Raw genomic sequence first — 25535 nt, 5'->3', positions numbered from 1 at the left:
GCGAGACTCCGTCTCAAAAAAAAAAAAAAAAGTAACCTTAAATGTAAATGGGGTAAATGCACAGAATGGCAAACTGGATAAAGAGCCAAGACCCATGGGTATGCTGTCTTCAAGAGACCCATCTCACATGCAAAGTCACACATAAGCTCAAAAGAAAGGGAAGGAGGAAAATTTACCAAGCAAATGGAAAACAGAAAAAGGCAGTGGTTGTAATCCTAGTTTCTGATGAAACACACTTTAAACCAATAAAGATCAAAGAAGGGCATTACACAGTGGTAAAGACTTCAATTCAACAAAGAGAACTAATGATCCTAAATATACATGCACCTAATACAGGAGCACCCAGATTCATAAAACAAGTTCTTAGAGACCTAAAAAGAGACTTAAACTCCCATACAAAAATAGTGGGAGACTTTAACACCCCACAAACAACATTAGACAGATTATCAAGACAGAAAATTAATAAAGATATTCAGGACCTGAACTCAGATCAAGTGGATCTGATAGATATCTACAGAACTCTCTACCCAAAAACAAGACGAGAATATACATTCTTCTCATCGCCACATGGCATTTACTCTAAAATTGACCATATAATTGGAAGTAAAACACTCTTCAGCAAATGTAAAAGAAGTAAAATCATAACAGTCTATCAGACCACAGCACAATCAAGTTAGAACACAAGACTAAGACATTCACTCAAAACCACACAACTACATGGAAACTGAACAACCTGCTCTTGAATGACTCTTAGGTAAATAATGAAATTAAGGCAGAAATCAAGAAGTTCTTTGAAACTAATGAGAACAAAGAGACAATGTACCACAATCTCTGGGACACAGTTAAAACAGTGTTAAGAGGGAACTTCACAGCACTAAATGAACACATCAAAAAGCTAGAAAGATTTCAAGTTAACAACCTAACATCTCAATTTAAAAAATTAGAGAACCAAGAGCAAACAAACCCAAGCTAGCAGAAGTCATGAAATAACTAATATCAGAGCAGAAGTGAAGGAGATAGAGACAGGAAAAATCCTCCAAAAAATCAGCAAATCAAAAAGCTGGTTCTTTCTAAAAATCAATAAAACAGACTGCTAGCTAGATTAATAAAGAAGAAAAGAGAGAAGAATAAAATAGATACAATAAAAAATGATACAAGGGATCTCACCACTGACCCCACGGGAATACAAACTACCATCATAGAATACTATAAACACCTCTATGCAAATAAACTAGAAAATCTAGAAGAAAGAGATAAATTCCTGGACGCATACATACTCCCGAGACTGAACCAAAAAGCAGCTGAATCCCTGAATAGACCAATAACAAGTTCTGAAATTGAGGCAGTAATAAAGAGCCTACCAACCAAAAAAAGCCCGACCAGATGGATTTACAGCTGAATTCTACCAGAAGTACAAAGAGGAGCTGATACCCTTTCTTTTGAAACTATTGCAAACAACTGAAAAGGAGGGACTCCTCCATAACTCATTCTGTAAGACCAGCATCATCCTGATACCAAAGCCTGACAGAGATACAACAAAAAAAGAAAACTTCAGGCCAATATCCCTGATGAATATCAATGCAAAAATTCTCAATAAAATACGGGCAAACCAAATACAGCAGCACATCTAAAGGCTTGTCCACCACAATCAAGTTGGCTTCATCCCTGGGATGCAAGGATGGTTCAACATATGCAAATCAATAAATGTAATTCATCACATAAACAAATCTAAAGACAAAAATCACATAATCATCTCAATAGATGCAGAAAAGGCCTTCAATAAAGTTCAACATCCCTTTGTATTATAAACTCCCAATAAACTAGGTGGTGAAGGAACATATCTCAAAATAATAAGAGCTATTTATGACAAACCCACAGCCAATATCATACTGAATGGGCAAAAGCAGGAAGCATTCCCCTTGAAAACTGTCACAAGACAAAGATGTCCTCTCTCACCGCTCTTACTCAACACAGGATTGGAAGTTCAGGCCAAGGAAATCAGGCCAGAGAAAAAAATGAAGAGTGTTCAGTCTGGGTGGGTGCAGTGGCTCGTGCCTATAATCCAGCACTTTGGGAGGCCAAGGTGGCAGATCGCTTGAAGTCAGGAGTTTGAGACCTGCCTGGCCAACATTGTGAAATGTTATCTCTACTAAAAATACAAAAAAACATTAGTGGAGTGTGGTGGCAGGCATCTGTAATCCCAGCTACTCCGGAGGCTGAGGCAGGAGAATCACTTGAACCCAGAAGGCAGAGGTTGCAGTGAGCTGAGATCATGCCGCTGCACTCCAACCTGGTCGGCAGAGTGAGCTTCCATCTCAAAAAAAAGAAATAAAGCATATTCAAATAGGAAAAGAGGAAGTCAAACTATCTTTGTTTGTAGTTGACATGATCATACATCTAGAAAACCCATTGTCTCAGTCCAAAAGCTTCTTAAGCTGATAAGCAACTTCAGCAAAGTCTCAGGATATAAAATCAATGTGCAAAAATTGCTAGCATTCCTATATACCAACAACAGGCAAGCAGAGAGCCAAATCATGAATGAACTCACATTCACAATTGCTACAAAAAGAATAAAATACCTAGGAAAAGGCCAAGCATGGTAGCTCATGCCTGTATTTGCAGCACTTTAGGAGGCTGAGGCAGGCAGATGGATCACCTTGAGGTCTGGCATTCAAGATCACCTTGCCCAACATGGTGAAACCCTGTCTCTAGTAAAAATACAGAAATTAGCCAGGCATTGTGGCACGTGCCTATAATTCCAGCTACTCAGGAGTCTCAGGCAGGAGAATTGCTTAAACCCAGGAGGCGGAGGTTGCAGTGAGCTGAGATTGTGCCACTGCACTCCAGCCTGGGTGACAGAGCAAGACTCCATCTCAAAAACATGAAATAATATAAAATAAAATAAAATAAAATACCTAGGAATATAGCTAATAAGGGAAGTGAAGGACCTCTTCAAAGAGAGCTACATATACTGCTCAAATAAATCAGAGAGGACATAAACAAATGGAAAAACATTCCAAGCTCATGGATAGGAACAATCAATATCATGAAAATGGCCATACTGCCCAGAGAAAGTTACAGATTCAATGCTACTCCCATTATACTACCACTGACATTCTTCACAGACTTAGAAGAAATGATTTCAAAATTCGTATGGAACCAAAAAAAGAGATAATATAGCCAAGACAATCCTAAGCAAAAAGAACAAAGTTGAGGCATCACACTACCTGACTTCAAACTATACTACAGGGCTACATTAGCCAAGACAGCATGGTACTGGTACAAGAACACACACACAGAACAGTGGAACAGAATAGAGAACTCAGAAATAAGACCACACACCTACAACCACCTAATCTTCGACAAACCTGACAAAAACAAGCAACGAGGAAAGGACTCCTTATTTAACAAATGGTGCTGAAAGAACCGGCTAGCTATATGCAGAAAATTGAAACTGGGCCCCTTCCTAACACCTTCTACAAAAATTAACTCAAGATGGATTAAAGACTTAAATGTAAAACCCTAAACCATAAAAACCCTAGAAGAAAATTTAGGCAATGCCATTCAGGGCATAGGCACAGACAAAAACACCAAAAGCAATTGCAACAAAAGCAAAAATTGACAAATGGGATCTAATAAACTAAAGAGTTTCTGCACAGCAAAAGAAACAACTATCACCATAGGAAACAGAATGGGAGAAAAGTTTTGCAATCTATCCATCTGACAAAGGTCTAATATCCAGAGTCTACAAGGAACTTAAGCAAATTTACAAGAAAAAACAACCCATTAAAAAGTGGGCAAAGGACATGAACAGACACTTCTCAAAAGAAGACGTACATGTGGCCAACAAACATGAAAAAAAGCTCAACATCACTGATCATTACTGAAATGCAATTCAAAACCACAATGAGATACCATCTCATGCCAGTCAGAATGGTTATTATTAAAAATTCAAAAAACAACATGCTGGTGCGGTTGCGGAGAAAAAGGAACACTTTTACACTACTGGTGGGAGTGTAAATTAATTCAACCACTGTGGGAGACAGCAGGGTGATTCCTCAAAGACCTAGAGGCAGAAACACCATTTCTGGGTAAATACCCAAAGGAATATAAATCATTCTATTATAAAGACACGTACACTTGTATGTTCAGTGTATTCACAATAGCAAAGACATGCCCATCAATGACAGGCTAGATAAAGAAAATATGGTACATATACACCATGGGATACTATGCAGCCATAAAAAGGAATGAGATCATGCCCTTTGCAGGGACATGGATGGAGTTGGAAGCCATTATCCTCAGCAAACTAATGCAGGAACGAAAAACCAAACACTGCATGTTCTTACTTATAAGTGGGAGCTGAATGATGAGAACATACGGACACAGAGAGGGGAACAACACACACTGAGGCCTGCTGGGGGTGTGTGGTAGGGGGGAGGAAGAACATCAGGAAGAATAGCTAATGGACACTGGCCTTGATAGATACATGATGGCATGATCTGTGTAGCAAACCACCATGGCACATGTTTATCTATGCAACAAACCTGCACATCTTGCACATGTATCCCTGAACTTAAAAGTTGAAGGAAAAAACTGCATTATGCCACTTGTGTGATACACTATTTTGCAGTCATTAATATAAAATACTAAAAATATTTTTGATATCTCTGTAATGAAAATAACAAAATACAAAATAACAGTTTGGGTGACATAATTTAAAATATGTAAACATGTAGAAAAAATGTAACATTAAAAAGTGTTAGCATGAGAAAAGTGAGATTATGGGTGGCTATCATTATTTCTTTTACAATTACCTTTATTTATGTTAAACTATCATTTAAATTCAAGTGGAAAAGAAAAATTTCTTCCCAACAGCAAGATTAATAAAAAATGCACAAATCAATATCGAGTTACCTTATAAATTTCAAAAACAGTAGTATAACTTAGTATTTCCTAATTAGTCTTAGTATATCAAAATAGAGCTGCTACTATATAAATTTTTATAATTTCATCATTTGGTTTAGTAAAAAAAAACAAAAAAATTCATTTCAAATAGATTTTTATTTCCTTCATAATACACTTACCTCTAAAGGACGAAGGTTCCTGAAGAGCATTACTTGCCAATCTAGCTGGTCCACAGAATACCAATATAGTGACAGGTGTCACTGCTGAACAACATCTAATATTAGCTATTCTATGGGCTCTGGTCATTTCATCATAAATAAGCCAATCTGTGGGCAGTGCCTTAATTGCTGCAGCTTGGCCATTGGCTGGAGGAATCTATTAAGAAAATAAATTTTAAAAAATTGTTAATTGTGTTTATCACCTAGTTTACTGGAAATACTTGTAAACTGTAAAAAGTCTCTCAGCGAAATAGATGATGCATATTGGTATCTAAGCAAAAATTAAAACAAGTCATTGCTCATGTAGTTTGTACAAAAATACTCATTACTTAACACGTTACCTTTTCCAACTCTAAGATTTGTAAGTTTTGTTCCAATATTATATATACACACACACACATATATACACACACACATATATACACACATACACATACATATATATATAAAACTTACTAATTTCTTAAAGCAGGCAGGTATTTGGAGCATTTTTCATTGATAGTCAACTGCCTAAATTAGTTTCACCTCAAAACCCAAGAGCATTCAAAATATTTTACCTTTTTATATTGAGGCTGACTGAGAACTGAAGCAGGATGAAATCGTACTTTTTTCTCCTTTGGCCCTGTCAACACTAGATTCTCTCTGTCCACATGGACTAAATTAGGATACATGCCTGCCACCAATGCAGCTTTAACGACAGCCCAATTCTCAGAGTTTGTGTTAACATCTCGAATGTCACCACCACCTCGTGCTCTAACAAAACCTAGAGAGAGGAAAAAAAACCACACCAACTTTTTTAATTTGCAAAAGATATTTTTGTGTATTTTTTCCAAAAACTTGTACAACTCATATAAATGTTGTGATATTCAAATTTCACAACAATTAATAGAATCTCCTCTGGAAATTGTTTAAAATATGAACCACCACCCCTGCCCCCGCCAAAATAGATACAGAACCAACATTCTAGGGAAGTGTAGATCTGTTCAGGTTGGAGTAAGTATAAGAATCATTGGGGGCTTAAATTTTTTTAAATGCACATTCTCGCAATACAGTTCTTCATAATCTGCTGCCAGAACAAACTAAATTCATAGCTGGAAACCCAAACCATTCTTCTGATTGTTATTAACTACATTTTGGTTACGATAGATACTAATTCTGTAGATGAAGTCAAGTAAATATATGGTAATTTTTGCTTGAGTTTCAAAAGTCCTTCATATTTCCTCATGTTCAAGTCAACTCTTAAATTCTGTGGTTCATTCTTTATATTACTTTGGCACTTCAGCTAACCCATGAATCCAGGCTCCGGTACTTTTCTTCTGACTATCACATCAGTTTTTTTTTTTGCTACTCAAAAAAGCAATTCTAAAAGGTAATAGCAATACTAGCATCCTCTTAAAAAAAAAAACAAAAAAACAGTGACTTCAAGTATTACCAGTCATTTTTGTGTTCCACAAATATGAAGAGCAGCATTCATATCAATTTTTAAAAATTTATATTTCACAGAACTAAATAAGTATTCATTAATGGTGATAAAAGAAAATAACTATAAGATCTAAATTGATCTCTGCCAAGAAATATAAATTGTTCATTGCCAACAGTATCAAAAGGGCATAGATGCTGTCCCTAGGTTTCTCAAATATACCTCCTGCAATAGCCTTTTTTTCATCAACAAGCAAAAGTTGAAGACATATAGAAGTCTACAAATCATGCATGAATATAAGATGTACAACATGATAATGTCATAAAAATAATAGATGGCATCTGTTAACATAAGAAATACTATAAAATATGGGCAGGGTACTCTCAGTAACTTAAATAGGCTCTTTGAGGGAAAACTTTACCTGATGCTCTAAGCTGACCAAGCAACTGCGTTCTCATGCCTATGATTATTTCCATAGTAGCCTGTGAAAGAAAATTCTTTTCACAAAAGGCTCGCTCCCACCCATCACTTCGTGCTTTTTGCCAGGCCTATAAAAAGAGAATAATTGCATAACAAGACACATTTACTAACCACTTCTTAGTGAGGCAACAAAGTTACTACAAATCACTATATGAATTCCTCAAGGTCAATTTGCTTTATTCTAATTATTCTATAAAACCTAAGACTTTATGATTAAATAATATTTATCATTAATTTACACTCAAATAAGCCATTGAGTTTATAAAATCTCAATGAGAACTAAGTGTCAAGTAGCCTAAATGACGAACAATGTAAAAATATTTGCCTTCTCAGATGCATCTGCTAATTTTATTCTACAAAAGTGTAGGAGGTTTTCAACTAAGGCTTCATAACACTTATATCTAAGAATCATGCCACTCTTGTACTCCAAAAAATAATCTCTATGTCAACCCTGGAATCTACCTAAGAATGGAAAGTAGGATTTCTATAAATCATCTATATGTAGTATAAAAAGCTCTCCTTTGTGAAAAGGTTCTCTTGCTTTGGAATATATATAACTAAAAGACTGAAGCAATAATTTATTCTCTCTGCTTTTGAAGGAGCTGGGAGAAAAGCAAAGAACAGACAGAAATTCTACTCTAAATCTCCCTCTACTTCTCACTCAACTAATGTACTATAATATATGGTATTCAATATACCAAATTAATAACAATGAGTCATCCATTGATCGATAATACAAAAGAGCTTGTAATTATTTTTGAAAATCATATATGTGTTGAAAAAATCTTTTATGTCTGAAAAAGAGTACTTCTGCATAAACAAAGTTAGATTTTTAAAAGATATGGCCAGACATGGTGGCTCACACCTGTAATCCCAGCACTTTGGGAGGCCAAAGCTGGCAGATCACTTGAGGTCAGGCATTTGAGACCAGCCTGGCCAATGTAGTGAAATCCTCTCTCTACTAAAAATACAAAAATTAATGGCCAGGCGCGGTGGCTCAAGCCTGTAATCCCAGCACTTTGGGAGGCCGAGACAGGCGGATCACGAGGTCAGGAGATCGAGACCATCCTGGCTAATACGGTGAAACCCCGTCTCTACTAAAAAAATACAAAAAAACTAGCCGGGCGAGATGGCGGGCGCCTGTAGTCCCAGCTACTCGGGAGGCTGAGGCAGGAGAATGGCGTGAACCCGGGAGACGGAGCTTGTAGTGAGCTGAGATCCGGACACTACACTCCAGCCTGGGCGACAGAGCGAGACTCTGTCTCAAAAGCAAAACAAAACAAAAATTATCTAGGCATAGTGGTGGGTTCCTGTAATCCCAGCTACTTGGGAAGCTGAGGAAGTAGAATTGCTTGAACAGGGGAGGCTGAGGTTGCAGTGAACCGAGACTGTGCCACTGCACTCCAGCCTGGGTGACAGAGCGAGATTCTGTCTCAAAAAAAAAAAAAAAAAAAAAGTATAGACACTTCCTACATTCAAGATTTAAGGATAAATACAATGCCTATGTTTTCAAGAAATAACATATTCTTCCCCACATATCTGAAATTCTAAATTACATTTAATTTATCTTCCCCAGGATCCTATTTTCCCTATCTTTTCTTTTCCATTTGCCTCTTTCCTCAACTTCCCATTACTATCATCTTAAAGGTTTTTAAGTGACTTTTGTATTTTGCTTTACAAAATTAAGTTCTCAGCATAGTGTCTTGAGCACACAAGAAAGAACTCTAAGAAAAATCGATAGACATTAAATTCAATATAATTTTCTTACAAGCTTTGTTCTATGTACTTTAAATAGTATACAGTACTTCTTAACTAAAATTTTAGAACACTGCTTGCCCAAGACATGATTTAAAGAAACCTGGTAATGGAAGCATAAATATAAATAAATATATATACAAATACACAGATATATTCCTATAAGGAGAAAATGAGAAAAAAAAGAGCAAAACTCTTTTAACATAATAACAGCAAGAAGGTATTTTTCAGGACTATTAATGTGACTTCACAATGAAACAAAATTAATGCAATTTTAAAACTTATAAATTATTTTTAAAATTCCTACATTTGCCCCAGAAATGTGTTTAACCAGCAACATTTTCAGAAATAAAATGACAGTAATAGTACCTGGAATGCTCTGAGAAGTGCCATATGGTCACTGAAAGCTCCCGCAGTAAAACGTTTCCTACAAAGCATAGCTGCACGTTTTTGAGAGGCCTGAGTAGGTAGCACAAAAGGATCTCGATAAGCTAGTGTACAAGCAATTGTAAGGATGGGGTCCAGACACTTTAAAACAACAGCACACAGGACCATTTTACCAAGATGTGGTTCTACTGGCAAGTCAGCCAAATGATACCCAAGTTCAGTCAGATCTTCCCATGTATCCATTGCATCTATTGTCTAAGTAAAAGGAGACAGAACAGATTTTGACATGAGCAAACACTATGTTTAATCAAACCACATAATTAAAAACCCCTAAACAAGAGATAAGAATACAGATTTTCTTTTGCTACATCTCATAAAAATATATTTTGTTTCTAATACACTATATAAAAGAACTATACCTAATGTTTTATACATGACGGTATTAAAGTACATGATCATTTAAGATAATTGTTTAAAAGTACAAAATTAGTTTATCTGGACACACGTAGTAGGACAAGAAGAAAAAAATAATTATACAAAATTAGTTAAGACATATTTTCATTTAGTTTAAAATTTCAAGTAAAAACGTCAAGTAAAATAAAACTATGAAGACACCAACCTTAAGCATTTGTACAGCATTCCTTACAATTAAAGCTGGTGGAGGTTCAGGAGCTTTCATAAGAAAATCAGCAATGGGACAATTAACTGGGGCTAACAGCTTGGTATGTAAGCAAAGTTCCTATAAACCAAAACAGTAAATAATTTTTAAAAATTAAAAAGAATACTAACCTAAACATTTAAAGAAATCATGGGAACTATAGTTCCCAAACACAGACTAATAGAGTCTCTGATTAGAATGAACAGTAGAAGGAACAATGTCTTTCTGTAAAAGATGAGCTCATACTTTGCCCTAGATGCCAGAACCTTAATACCTTCCTCAATCAACTTATACAAAGATTGCCATTGCTCCCATTGGCAACATCTCCTCACACTGTTCTTACACGTAACATTCATAGTCACTGTCCAAAAAAAAAAAAAAAATTTCCCCTTTATACTTACTACATTCTAGAATATTTTATCTACTCAGCAAATATTTAAGTGCTTGCTAGGTGCAAGGCCCTGTGCAAATTGGAGAAAAAGAAGGGGACAGAAGGAAGCGTCCATTCTCATTGAGTTTACACTGTAATGTGAATAGCAGACCTTAAAGAATTAATTATATAATTAACTACTTAATTACAACTATCATCAGTGCTATGAAGGCTATAGGGAGCTAAAGTAAATATGACTTAATTAAGTTCAGAAAAGGGTGGGAGAGGCAGACCATGCGAAGTTACAGATAGTTTTCCTGAAGAAAGACACTTAAAACTAAGATGTAAAGATTGAGTAGGAGTAACCATAAAAGGAATAAGGGGAAGGAATCTAAGGAGAGAGCAGATACATGTGAAAGCCTTAAGGCAGAAGGAAAAAAGATGTGCTTGAGAAACTAAAACCAATGGTGTCAGAGAGGATAAATAACAAGAAATCACCTGTTCCTGCCTGTGACTGGAGACACAGGCAGGAACAGCTAATTCACACTCTTGTTAAGAATTCTGAATTTTATCCCAGGAGGAAAGGAAAATCACACATAAGCATTGGGAAGTGAGAAATCATCTTAGGTATACGGATGTTTAACACATTATTCTGCCTCTCTTTAAGGGTTTAAAGCCAGCATTAGCCAAACACACTAAAGAATCAAATGAATGCATTCTGCTAATCTTCCCTAGAAGTTACAGGGTCTGGCTGTTCCATCAAGTTAGAAAACTTAAAACACACACACACAACACAATTAACAGAGGTCAGAAAATCTCAGTGAACTCAGTTCTAAAACTACTAGATAATCTCAGCATCTTATACTGAGATTTGGGTATTATCTTTTGGACCTTAAGTAATTTGTTTTCTAATCCCTCTGAGAATTTAAAAGGTGAACACTATATAGTTGAAACTCATAAAATGCTGCATTAAAAAAATATGGCCGGGCACGGTGGCTCACACCTGTAATCTCAGCACTTGTGGGAGGCTGAGGCGGGTGGATCATGAGGTCAGGAGTTCGAGACCAGCCTGGTCACGATGGTGAAACCCCGTCTCTACTAAAAATACAAAAATTAGCCAGGCACGGTGGTGGGTGCCTGTAATCCCAGCTACTTGGGAGTCTGAGGCAGGAGAATCGCTTCAACCTGGGAGGTGGAGGTTGCAGTGAGCTGAGATTGCACCACTGCACTCTAGCCTGGGCAACAAAGCAAGACTCTGTCTCAAAAAAAAAAAAAAAAATTTAAACTTTAAAACTGTACCACAATTTAAATACATTCAAGTGGTTCTTTAAAATTTTGAAGGTTTATGAATTAAATTTTCTTATATAGAAAAAATATTTCTGTTATACACATAGCCACCCTCCATAATATATATTGAATAATTTTGTTTTACAAATTGATTTTTTAAAGGCCTAATCCATAAAAGTTGAAATGGCCCCTCTCCTCCCTCACCCACAAAAATGCCTTTTATATTTAAATAAATTTTTACCTGTAATGGCATTCTCAAAAGTTCTGGAGTCTGAAATTCCAACATATTCTGGAATCGGAGTCTACTGAACAGACGAAAACAAATTCCAGGTCTACATCGCCCTGCCCTTAAAAATAAAATACAAGATTACGACTCAAACAAGGAATAAAGGCTATAATAAACTGTAAACACAATGTGATTTAGGAAACAGAAAAATGATCCAGGATCAGGACACCTGAGTTTAAATCCTTATTCTGTTTCTTATCCTCTATGAATCATTTTGGAAAGCACTTCACTAGTCTGGGACTCAATTATTTTGTAGACAGTGAGATTCATGAATGACACCTACCTGATATAACTTGTAGGGTTATGGCAAAAATCAAAAGAAATAGCATACATATGAAAGTGAGCAAAAAACCAAGTATGAATGAATACTGGTAATTTAAATTCAATCAATTTTACTGAGCTTATATCAAGCACTGTGTCCAGGCCCAGTGATTAGAGTTGTACAAACTATGCATTACACAGCTCCAAGGGAATGCCATTTATCCTGTCATCACAAAGACTTGTATAATATTCTATGAAGCAGCAGAAAAATACCTGGAAGAAAAGCAGTCTCCTAAAATCACCCAAAGTCACTATATCAGCTAATGGCAGGGCTAGCCATGCTAAGGGATAGAGATATCCCAAGAAATATTCTTGCCTTCATGGAGCTCACAACCCAGATAGGCAATCATCACTATACCACATTATAAGTGCTATAAAATCTGACATTACTGATCAATTCTTTCCTTCATCAAATACAAAAGGACTTCAAAAAGTTTGTGGAAAAATGGAATTAAAAGAGAAAAATAAATAAAATTTCTCAACTATTAAGTTCAAGATACTTTTGTAAGTAATGACAGCAGCCATTTAGTCCTCCCTAAAGAACTGAAGGTCCAGGGAATGTAATTATGTCAATGAAGTTTTACATTATTACCCTAAGAAAAATTGGGGTCCTTTATAGGTATTTTAAGATTAGAAAATAAAAAGAATTCAGAAGGAGCCAAGCCAGGACTATAAGGTGGATGCCTAATGATTTCCCACCAAAACTCTCATAAAATTGCCCTTGAGAGGAATGAGCAGGAGCAGTGCTGTGGTGGAGAAGGACTTTCTAATGAAGTTTTCCTATGGGTTTTCATGCTAAAGCTTTGGCTAACTCTCTCAAAACACTGTCATAATAAGCAGACGTTACTGTTCTTTGGCCCTCCAGAAAGACAATAAGCAAAATGCCTTGCGCATCCCAAAAAACTGTTGCCATGACCTCCAGTCTGCTTTTGCTTCGACTGGACCACTTCTACCTGTTGGTAGTCACTACTTTGATTGTGCTTTGTCTTCAGGATCATACTAGTAAAGCCATGGTTCATCTTCTGTTACAATTCTTCCACGAAATGCTTCAGGATCTTGCTTCCAATTGTTTAAAATTTCCATTGAAAGCTCTGCTCTTGTCTGCAGCTGATCTAGAGGCGATGGTTTTGGCACCTATCAAGTGGAAAGTCTGCTCAACTTTTAATTTTTCAGTCAACATTGGGTAACCTGAACCAACTGTGATGTTTATAGTGTTGGCTATTTTTGTGCTGTGAATTGTTGGTCCTCTTCAACTAGGGCACAAATGAGATTTTTTTTTCCTCGCAAATTGACATGGATGGTCTGCTGCTATGGGCTTTATCTTTAATATCATCTCGTCCCTTCTTAAAATGAGTTATCCATTTGTAAACTGCTGATTTCTTCAGGGCACTGTCACCATAAATGTGCTATTTGCTCTTACTTCAACTGTAGAAGAATTCATGTTGCTCTTATAGGGGCTTTTTTCAAACTGATGTCTTATCTTTCTTAGTGCTTTAAATGAGATCCTGCTCAGATATGTTATAACAAGTTAATATGAGTTTATTCTGGTGCAAAAAAATGTTGAACTCCATGCATAATTTTTTCATAAGATGTATTTTCCATAAAGTTTTTGAAGGCCCCTTATACTTCCCTACACTATTCCCTTCAGCCTCTGACTTATCCAGGCTCCTCTGAGAGATTTCTATATTTGCCCAGTCTTTAAATGTTTATGGGTCCTCTGAGATTGAATCCTCAGCCATCTGTTCTTCTTACACTACCCTCTCCCCTGAAGTAACTTTAATTATATTCATAACCTCAATTTCCATCTGTATTATATCTTCTTATCCTAATTCTAGGCCTATACTTCAGAAACTTCTTAGACAGCTCCACTTAGATTTTTTTTTTTTTTTTTTTGAGACGGAGTCTTGCTCTGTCACCCAGGCTAGAGTGCAATGGCGTGGTCTCGGCTCACTGCAGCCTCCGCCTCCCAGGTTCAAGCAATTCTCCTGCTTCAGCCTTCCAAGTAGCTGGGATTACAGGCGCCCACCCCGACGCAGGGCTAATTTTTGTATTCTTATTAGCGACAGGGTTTCACAGTGTTGGCCAGGCTGGTCTCGAACTGCTGACCTTGTGATCTGCCCGCCTCAGCCTCCCAATCCACTTAGATTTTCTACAGGCAACTCAAACTTAAAATAACCAAAAATTAATTATTCTCCCCAGTAAAAACATTCTTCCCGCACCCACCCCCACGCAGGGCTAATTTTTGTATTTTTATTAGAGACAGGGTTTCACAATGTTGGCCAGGCTGGTCTCGAACTGCTGACCTTGTGATCTGCCCGCCTCAGCCTCCCAATCACTTAGATTTTCTACAGGCAACTCAAACTCAAAATAACCAAAAATTAATTATTCTCCCCAGTAAAAACACTCTTCCCATTTTCCCTATCTGACTATGGCACTACTGTTCAATTTTCTAAGATAGAAACCTGGATGACATCCTTAACTCCACTCTCTTCCTTACCCCTCACCCCCTACATACACAATCAATCACCAACATTACTTTCTTTGGTATCTCTTGAATTAATTACCTATTTATTTTTATTTCATCTCTACCTTATTATAGGAAAGTACTAATGAAGGAGCCTCCTACTGGGTCCTCCTACCATCATTTTTGTCTCTGCCAATCCATTCTTCAGAGAGCTGAACGGATACTATAATCATGTTATCCCATTGTTTATTTTTTTTAAAAAGAGAGAAAACTCAAAATGGTCCTTAAGAACTTGTCTCCAACTTTCAGCTCATTTTTCACTATTCTCTAAACTAAATTCCATCCAAACATCCTTCCTATTCACTCTTGCCTTTAGGCAAATAAGTATACTTGGTTATACTTTCCCTCTGCCTTTTGGAAATGGCTTTCCACAACTCCCCCTTTATTCACAATTGTCTCAGATTCAATCTTAACAACTCGGGAAACATCCAGTTGTAGCACAGATAACACTGTATTAAAATTGCTTAATTTACTCGACTCCCATATGGACTGCAACATTTGCCCTACCTCCAGCTTTACCTATCAGGCTATGGTTTATTGATCACTGTATCCATAATACGTGCAAAGGGAAGGCTTTTGATAAACATTTGTGGAAAAATGGCAATGAAAATTTTTACAGTTCTGGCCTTCATCTCCAATAATATATTATTTGTTATTTTATTTGTTTTTGAGACAGGGTCTGGCTCTGTTGCTCAGGCTGGAGTGGAGTGGTATGATCACAGCTCATGGCAGCTACAGCCTCGACCTCCTAGGATCAAATTATCCTCCCACCTCAGCCTCCCAAGTAGGTAGGCCCACAGGCCTGTGCCACCACATCTAGCTAATTTTTAAATTTTTTGTAGAGACAAGGTCTCACTATGATGCCCAGGCTAGTCTCAGACTCTTAAGATTCCAGCGATCCTTCCACCTCAGGCTCCCAAAGTGCTAGGATTACAAGCATGAGCCACCACACCCAGCCTTACCTACAATAATATACTATTAATAGCATATAAGTCCAGCTTAATGTATCAAGCCACTATTGGTCATAAGAAAACAATTGACATAACAACAACAAAGCCCTCATGGGCATTCTATGAAGTTACAAGGTAAACAAATAATGCGTATGAGTCTTCAGTATATGAGGCATTCTTTTAAAGTCAGCATTTCATGTTTTCTTGCTAATTATAATAAAATGCAAGATAATTACTGAAAAATATTTTTTAATGTTATCTTTTGAAAATTAAAAAGTAACCCAAACACATAGTAAAATAACCAAATTACAAAAAATAAAATAAAATTGTCTCCTTACTCCAAGAGCCCCACAAATCCTCCTTCTCAGAGTAAATAACCATTCATTGTTTTTTAATGTTTCTCCCAGACTTCTCGATGCATTTGTGTCGAAATACATACACAAATATACAAATATTTTTCTCACCACAAAAGATTACTAGATGCATGTTCTATATTCTTTCAATTAACAATGCATCCTGAAAACTCATTCCACATAAGAACACATAGATCTACATTTTTCCTTTTAACAGCTACTTAGAAAGCCACTGTGTGGCTACAATTTATTTAATCACTTCAGTATTGATGGACACCACACTGTTCCCAGACTTTTCATTATTATAAACAATGCTTCAAAGAGCAGTCTTAAACATATATGTTTGCACACATGTGCAAGCATACTCAGGATAAATTATGAGAAGTGGAATCTATGGTGAAAGAGTAGATTTAGATAGTTTCAAATTACACTCTGGAGAAGTCACACCAATCTATACTCCCATCAGTAAAATATGAAAGTCTACTGGCCCATGTTTTTCCTCTATGCTGTACATACTGTTAAACATTTTCATCAATGCCCATCTGAGAGTCAAAAAATAATATCTCATTAATTTGCATTTATTTTGATACATATTAGGTAGTATATGTGTGGTTAATGTATTAGTAGAACATGCATATTTTTTATTTTGGTAAATTCCCTATTTGTGCCCTTTATCCATTTTAACTGGATAACTGGTCTTTAGTTGATTTCAAAGAGCTTTTTTATATGATAAGGAAATTAGCTCTTTGTCCTATATTGCATATGTTTAGACTTTTTGGTTTTGTTTTTTAAGCTTCTTACATCTGAATGTACATTTAGGTAAAAGTTTTTAATTTTAACATAACCTAGGCCGGGCGCGGTGGCTCAAGCCTGTAATCCCAGCACTTTGGGAGGCCGAGACGGGCGGATCACAAGGTCAGGAGATCGAGACTATCCTGGCTAACACGGCGAAACCCCGTCTCTACTAAAAACACAAAAAATTAGCCGGGCGAGGTGGCGGCGCCTGTGGTCCCAGCTACTCAGGAGGCTGAGGCAGGAGAATAGCGGGAACCCGGGAGGCGGAGCTTGCAGTGAGCTGAGATCTGGCCACTGCACTCCAGCCTGGGCGACAGAGCGAGACTCCGTCTCAAAAAAAAAAAAAAAAAAAAAAAAACATAACCTAAATTCAACTTTTAAAGAAGTATTAAAATGGCTTGCTTTGCAAAAATAATATAAAAATTTTAACATGAAAACTATTATTTTATCAAAAGTGGAATATGTGATAAATGTGTAACACATATAAAATTGTTTCCATTTTACAGGCAATTGAATGAATATACATTAAATATACATTACCTGCCTTTCCGCTGTATGGCACTAGCTTTGGAAATCCATACCATTTTTAACATTGTAACAAAATTCAGAGCATCAAAGGATTTCTGTAATATTTAAACCATCTTTATGTTAGAATATAAAAGGTATTTAAAAGGTAATAGCAAGAAATGTTATCAACATATTTTAACATGCCAAGTTTAATTCAAGGTCCTCTCTTGATTAAATAATTAAAACAGCAATACTGATTTTTAATAAACCCTAATTTTCTGATTATAAACACACTAAGAAAAAAGGATTTAAAAACTAAACTCAGAAAAGCTGTAATAACTTCCCCATTCTGTGCTCTGCTGAGCTATCTGTTGCTCTCTGCCACAGTTGGATAATGGCAGCCAGCTCTCATAAGACATCAAGATTGGAGAGAACTGACCTATTCCCTTGAGGTCATTTTCTATCAAATTTGCATCATTGTGAAGAATAAGAAGATCAAGGAAAGACATTTTCTGAAATACTTTTCAGGGACCTAACCTTGCGGAGTAAGAATAACAATCAATAACCTTATCCCAAAGAGAAATATTTTTAAACACTTCCACTTTACCTCCTGTTGAGCTACTAACAAAGTTAGCCTTTCCTGAATTTTACAATGAAGAAAGTAAAAAAGAACCATTATTAGCCACATACTTCTTCAAATAACCTATAGTGAAAATTTATTGTAGAGAAATACTTTAAAAAGAAATACAAGCCTAACTAGAACATATATTTCAGTCACTCGGTACTTATACTTTCCCTTTCATAAAATAACTGCAGAGAGCAAATAAAAATGTTTGCATAATAGTTTTTAAAATTTTTAGGAAACAAGCTTCTTATTTAGTTTTTAATATAACATTACATTTGTCAATTTTGTATGTTAAATAACTTTTGACACTACCCATGTTTAAATTTCAGTTACTTAATAAATAAATAACACCCAAAGGAACTTTCTAAAATATTCAAAACCCACTTTATCCACTTTAGGTAATTTTAGGGCAATAAAATCTGAATTTTCGTTGGCTCACCATTAAGATTTTTAAGTAAAATGTACGATTATATAAAAATAAAATTTATCCCATCTTTAGAGCATTCAATTATAATGCATATGGCCAATTTTTATAATAAAATTTTATTTTCTATAAAATATTCCTTCAAATTACATTGAAAACATTATAAGGCAATTAATTTTTTCACATTAAAAATCATGATTTATATTCACTAAATTTAGACATAATTTGCTTTCCACACATGAATAATATCTCTTCCCTTGAAAAATCAATTATCTTTCCCACTTTCATTTTTTCAGCAAATGTTATCTACCAAAAGTTAGGAACATGGACAATTGCTGGGCATTCCCGTACTAAAAGGAAATAAATGCCTTTTTTTTTTATATCAAAGGTTGGCAAACTTTTTGAAAAGAGCCAAATAGTAAATATTTTAGGCTTTGAGAGGGTCTCTGTTACAAATACTCCAATCTGCCTTGCAGTGTGAAAGCAGCAGCCATAGAGAAAAGGTAAAAGCAGACGTAGCTGAGTTCCAGTGAAACTTTTTTTACAAAAGCAAATGTTAAGTCCAATTTAGCTGCTGGTTATCTCATGGTTTATCTATTTCTTTGCTTTCTTTCAGCATGGTTCACTTGAGCTGAGTATCTTTTGAACACCTGCTATAGGTGAGGCACTAAAGATTTAATAGTGAACAAGGACATAATCCATGTCCATATGTAGAAGGAAAACATAAAAAATATGTAATCAAATTCCCATACTGTGTGACAACATTTTCACTGTAACTAACCAAACCCCTTATTTTCTTCCTAGTATTTGGTAGGCAGAGAAACATTTTTGTATACTTAGTTAAAATAACAAAAATTGATTTTATATACTGAATTATTTAAGGCAGAATATTTAGTAAAATCAATATTTAGTATGTTAAATTTATCTAGAACCAGACATTTTTCTTAAATTCTGCTTATAAAAGCACATGCTGGTCCAAGCTGTCTTGAGTAGTGGTAAAATTAAAAGAAAAATAACTAAATAATAAATAAAAGCATTTGTTGAAGTAGAACTTAATCTTCTCCACTTAAGTAAAACTACAACTTACCCATACATACCTCTTTCACCTTACCAGAATCAATAACAAAGACAACATCATTGACTGTGATGCTGGTTTCAGCAATATTGGTGGAAAGGATCTGCAACAAGATATTACTTTAAAGTTAATATAAAAACAGAAAAAATAACTAATAAAAATGTTAAAAAGGAGATTTTATGAAGCTTACTATTTTTCGAACACCTGCAGGTGGGTTTTTTAACACTTTCTTTTGATCAGATGTTTGCATGTTTGAATGAAGCATAAAAACTTGGTATCTGTTGACAATGAAAAGAGAAAATATACTCTAGGACCTGTCTGTTATTTTAAGCAACAGACATAAGGCTTTAGCCCTTACCTATGTGTACTGTCAGCAAACCGCTTGTCATCAAACAGGATGCGATCTCTCAGTCCAACAATTTCATCATATCCAGGCAGAAAAATTAGTACTGCACCTTGGGGAAGAATTACTTTTTAATATTAAATCTCATTGTGAAATCAGATGCAATCAACAGAATTATAAAAATCTGTATCACGTTTTCATGTACTGGTAAACTATCATAAGATGACATGAGATTATTTGCTTATTACGATCAGTGCAATTATATAAAAATTTGTACACTTAAAATATTAATTCTTGAAGTATATATTTTGCTCCAGTTCTTTTAGACAACACTTATTTACCAGCATCACAACTATGGCAGATATTGTATAGAAGATGCATGATCAAATCCAAGTCTACTTTTTCATCATCGAAACTATGATGATAAGCTTTCAGGAGCTCTCTGTCTTCAGCACTGAGGTCACTTCCATTTGTTTGAACCAGAGAACTTTCATCCAGATTTCCAAATTCCAGTGAAGCACTAAAAAAAAAAAAAAAGATGAAGTCAATTTCTATTAAAAAGAGTAATCCTTAGGTCCTTCAAATTTCTAATATTCCCTAAGGAAGCTAAGGTAAGTGACACTTAATGTCCAAGCTATAATATGATTTTGATTTCAAGTACATTATTCAAAGTAAAATTTGGCAATGAATGTTTTTAGAAAAACACAATCTGAAGGCATTTCTCCAAAGTAAATATACAAATGGCCTATAAGCACATAAAAAGATGTTCAACATCATTAGCTGTCAGGGAAATGCAAATCAAAACCACAATGAAATACCACTTCACACCCACTAGGATGACTACAATCAAAAAGACAGACGATAACAAGAGTTGGAGAGGGTGTGGAGAAATTTACACCCTCATGCATTGCTGGTGGAAATGTAAAATGGTAAAGCTGCTTTGGAAAACAATGTGGCAGTTCTTCAAAAGGTTAAACATAGAGTTACCATATGACCCAGCAATTCCACTCCTAGGTGTATATATAAAAGAAATGAAAAAAATATATCCATATAAAAATTTGTACACAAATATTCATACCAGTATTATTCATAGTCAGAAAGTGGAAACAACCTGAGTGTTCATCAATTGACAAATATACAAACAAACTTTGGTATATCCATAGAATATGTATTAGTCATAAAAAGAATGCTACAACATGGATATTTTATGCTAACTGAAAAAAGCCAATCACAAAAACCACGTATCACATGATTCCATTTATATAAAATGTCCACAACAGACAAATCTATAGAAACTAGAAGTATATTAGTGGTTGGTCTAGAGCTGGAGGAGGCTTAAGAGAGCTGGGGGGGAACAGGGAGAGATACCTAATGGGTACAAGTTTCTTTTTGTGGTGAAGAAACTGTTCTAAAATTGATTCTGGTGATGATTGCATAAGTCTGTGAATATATGAAAAACCATCAAATTGTGCACCCAAATGGATGAATTACATGGTATATTAATTATATCTCAATAAAACTGTTAAAAACAAACTTTCAGCTATCATTTATATTTTCTTAATAGGTTGTGTCTAATTGTTTACTATTATAAACAATATTCTGATGTATAGTTCACATTTTAAAAAAACTCAATAGGCACCAACTTAACATGACTGTTAGAAAATTCTGTGCTAACAGCAGGTTGATTATGCTATTTTCCAAAAGCAAGAATCAATATAAATTACTGAAATAAATGCCTTGCTTCTTCATCTTACATGTAAAAATGTAAACTATTGCTATCACTAGTAATTATCAACAGAATTTCTAAGAAGTTCAACTAAATCCAATCTCTCTTAAAGAATTTAGCAGAAAAATAACATAAGACTTTTTTCAGTGGGAAAAATATTAAACTTCTACAACTTAATAATTGGCTCTTGTAAATTTATTATACTTTAAGCTCTGGGATACATGTGCAGAACGTGCAGGTTTGTTACATAGGTATACATGTGCCATGGTGGTTTGCTGCACCCATCAACCTGTCATCTACATTAGGTATTTCTCCTAATGCTATCCCTCCCCTATCCCCAACCCCCAAGAGGCCCTGCTGTGTGATGTTCCCCTCCCTGTGTCCATGTGTTCTCAGCTCTTGTAAATTTTAAGATCTACTTTAAAACACTATAAGTTTATTGTTTTTTAATTTTTAACACATAAATGAAGAAGACATTATATTCTATTTAAAGCTATAACCTTTGGATATAAATTATCAATAATCCAGTAAACATAATAATATATTTAATTTTAAATACCTGAAATTTATAATTGATAATATCATGATCTATCAAATAAAAAGAAAGCCCAGTTACCAGGACAATTAAAATATTATCCAGATAAACGCTTTACCTAGTAACCTGTAGTATCTAGTGAACTTTACTTAACACCATAAGAATGTCTGGAACATTCAAAGTGTTAACAATAAAAGGACTGCAAGTTCTGGATGCTATTATTGAAATGACATCTAAACCTACCATATCAGAAATAGCATTTAAACCTATCAAGAATTTTGAGACTCAATGTCACAACTAATTTCAAACATTTATTTCTTCTAATGTCTGAGACTACATTTCCAGTTCCACATCTATAAAATTAAGTACAAAAACCCAGGTAAAATAAAACATTTTATATGTTCTTGAATAACAGATATTTTAATATATTTTAACTTCAGGCTCCATTGTTTTCTTTTTTGAGTCTCTAAAGGTTGAAAACAGAAGCTATCAATGTATTATAAAATATATATTCAAAATTTTCTTTAATATCTAATCTGAAAGCTTTATAATTTGTTTAAATATCTAATCTAAAGTTACCTAAAATCTCCATCTAAAAGACAGTTAATTGATTGGTTTTACAGGATTCCCTTGTGATTTTTTTTTTTGTTAAATCAAAGCAATACATATACATAGTGTTAATAAATGGTTTTATAGAAGTTATAACAAAAACTCCTAGTCACACTGCTTAGAACTATTCTACTGTTTTAGCCATTTTAGCACTTGCTGTCATATTTCTAAGCAACACGCATTTTCTGCTATTTATTGTTTTAACAATGTAGTCATTATCTGTGAACCTCCAACTAATGAAAAATGAGGTTACCACTTGTTACCACTTCCACTTCCCTACACTTTCCACCCACACCAGTTCCTACAATTTTTGTTAAATCTTCATTCAGCCTTTTACTATGACTGAGTAAACATTCACTGCTTAGCCTAATAATATACTATGATTATACCTCCTTTCTTAACTTTTTGTTTTTCCTAGAGTAACAACTCTCTAATTTTTATTTGCTTAGTTTTCTGTGATCTGATAGTAATTCTTCCCAAATTATCTGACAGATTCATAAAGCTTTTTAATATGATTGAAAATGCCAGGTAAATTTTTACCCCACAGAGACCTCCTCTAGAGCCCCACATCTTCTGTTCCTATGCGATCAGGCCTACTAGACACTGGTGTTATCAAAACAATCCTCTCTACCAGCATCCTGAGCATTCCTTTCACCTATCCCCTGTGCTGTACCTACCTGTTTTTTTTTCCCCCCATTTTTTGTTTTTGTTTTCACTTCTTTTTTGTGAAGCACATTCTCTAACAGTTTCCTAAAAAAGGAGTACATAGGAAGCAAATTTTCTTATCTTTTTTCTACAATTTTCCTACTCTGTAAGCAATTTTCTAAACTTTACCTTGTAACTCTTCTTTTTTCTGCTATCATATTTTTAATTTATAAGAATTATTTCTTATTTATGCATTCATTCACAAATATTCACTGCACATCTACTACATCTAGCTGCTGTTCTTGAACAAGCAGACAATAAGCTTACTACATTCTAGTAGGGAGAAGAGATAGATAATAAACCAACAAAACAGTGAACAAGTAAATTATATAGTGTATTAGAGGGTGGTAGGGCTGTGGAGAAAAAAGAATCGTAGAATAGGTTAAAGAGGATGGACAGTGCGGGCGGGGGTTAGACTGTAATATAATAGGGCAAATTTGGGTAGGTCTCATGAAGACAAAATCTGAACAAAGATTTGTGTTCTGTTCCTTTTTGATAGCACACTGTTTTTATTTCATGAATGCAATATCTTTTACTATAGGTTTGTATTATAAGTTTTCTCTTTGATAATGAATTTTCTTTTACTGCTTCACTCAAAGGCCACTGAATGAGTCTCTGAGTTCCAAAGCTAAAATGAGTGTTTCTCTACGGCACTGTGAGTTTTCTTAGTTCTGCTAAGTCAATCAATTAGCTATCTATCATCCCAAAATTAACATCTTCTATCAGTTGCCCTGTCCTCTTCCATTCTCTTTGAATTTGGTTTACACCTTTTAAATTCCTTTATATTGCTTCATTGTCATTTTAGTGAGGTTTTGGGAAATGTAAAAGGTTTGAGAAAATGCAGAGATAAATACTTATGTCGTATCTACCATGTTTAATTGGAAATCCCTCTTCTGATTTCTTAAAATAAAATTTAATATACCATGGTAGATCAGACAGAAAATTTCCTTAGAATTACAAAAAAAATCTCTGGATAAAAGACTATAAATGGTCTACATTTGTATAGTCCATAATTTATATGGTGAAGCTCTTTTAAAGAAGGTAGAATTAATTTAAAATAGTATAAAGTTTTACCTGTAAGATTCTAGAAGATCCACAATTTCAGTCTGCCCAAAGTGTTTAGCCCAATCCAATGCCATCCTGCCAAAATTCAAAGGATATATAAAAAAGATGTCATCAAAATTGTAAAACTGGTTCATGAACAGCCTGGGCAACATCAAGACCCTATCTTTTCAAAAAACTTTTTAAATAAAAAGTAAGATAAATTATAGTTAAAAAAACAAGTCATTCAAAATTATTAACCCATTAAAACAGAAATTCACCAGCAATTATTACACAAGTTTTTAATATAAAGACAAACATAAGAAATCAAAAAAGATATGTGTAGCTATACAAAGATATATGAAGAATCAACGTAGTTTAAAATTACCAGCCATTTGATGCTTTACTATGGACATTGGCTCCCATACTGATTAACTGTTCTACTTGACTTGCAAAGCCACGTCCTGCGGCAACCATCAGAGCTGTTGCACTGGTTTCACTATGTCTGTAATCAACTAAAAAAAAGAAAAGATAAATACAACTTAAATTTCCAAACTACTTAAAACCATTTTCACTGTTTAAAAAATTTGAAATAGCAGAATTGAGTGTCAGGATAATTAGCCCGAGACTTGCTCCTTAACTACATAATGACAGCACTATGTAACACTTAACTTAGATGATCTACAGCAATCTGTTATGATACGTCTAGTGTAAATAGAATAAAGACTGTCGGTTGTAAGATAGGAGAAAGAAAGATCATGGTTAAACTGTTTTAAGCTCATCTACATGATTTCAACAGAAAAGGAAAGCTATTTGTTCACCAAATGACAAGATATAATTAAATAATTTAAAAGTTAATTTTCATCAGTAACTGGTAATGAATACTTAAAAGCTTCAAACCCAAAGTTTGAGACAATGTTTTGTTGTTATTTTACTTTGCTTTTAATCCCCCATTCCAGGCTATTTTGTAAGATGCTTAATGGGATTAACACTGACAGAAAGTTTATTTCTCATAAAACCCTTACATTAGAAAAATAATTAAAGTTCTATTGAAGTTTCTTCCTAGAATATATTTCTCAAGCAATTCAATATAATTGCTTAGGACTAATTTGCTTAAATTACAAAATTGGTAATTTCAGAAAGATTTCATGAAAAAAGCCCTCCATAGTAAAATTCAAGATAACTACAAAAGGAAAATTTTAATCATTGATACACAGTATGTATACCCAATTA

The 25535-nt window shown here is 34.7% G+C and overlaps 1 protein-coding gene across 4 annotated transcripts in view; it reads right to left on the bottom strand.

The window, feature by feature from the left end:
* The window catches only part of YTHDC2 (YTH domain containing 2), an 81752-nt gene that overhangs the window by 22076 nt on the left and 34141 nt on the right, over positions 1-25535 (bottom strand). For all 4 annotated transcript variants that reach the window (XM_025389014.1, XM_025389017.1, XM_025389018.1 and 1 more), the window contains 13 exons: positions 24691-24817; positions 24336-24401; positions 20028-20206; positions 19702-19798; positions 19534-19621; positions 19366-19446; positions 17253-17335; positions 11725-11830; positions 9788-9907; positions 9151-9423; positions 6968-7094; positions 5684-5889; positions 5088-5283 (listed from right to left, as the gene is read on the bottom strand). In XM_025389014.1, the coding sequence (XP_025244799.1) occupies positions 5088-5283; positions 5684-5889; positions 6968-7094; positions 9151-9423; positions 9788-9907; positions 11725-11830; positions 17253-17335; positions 19366-19446; positions 19534-19621; positions 19702-19798; positions 20028-20206; positions 24336-24401; positions 24691-24817 (1749 nt within the window). The remainder of the gene's footprint in view (positions 1-5087; positions 5284-5683; positions 5890-6967; positions 7095-9150; positions 9424-9787; positions 9908-11724; positions 11831-17252; positions 17336-19365; positions 19447-19533; positions 19622-19701; positions 19799-20027; positions 20207-24335; positions 24402-24690; positions 24818-25535) is intronic.

This window comes from Theropithecus gelada, chromosome 6 (genome assembly GCF_003255815.1).
Source record: "Theropithecus gelada isolate Dixy chromosome 6, Tgel_1.0, whole genome shotgun sequence".
Taxonomy (NCBI): Eukaryota; Metazoa; Chordata; class Mammalia; order Primates; family Cercopithecidae; genus Theropithecus; species Theropithecus gelada.
The sequence above is the reverse complement of the archived record's forward strand: the minus strand, read 5'-3'. Positions and strand labels throughout refer to the sequence as shown.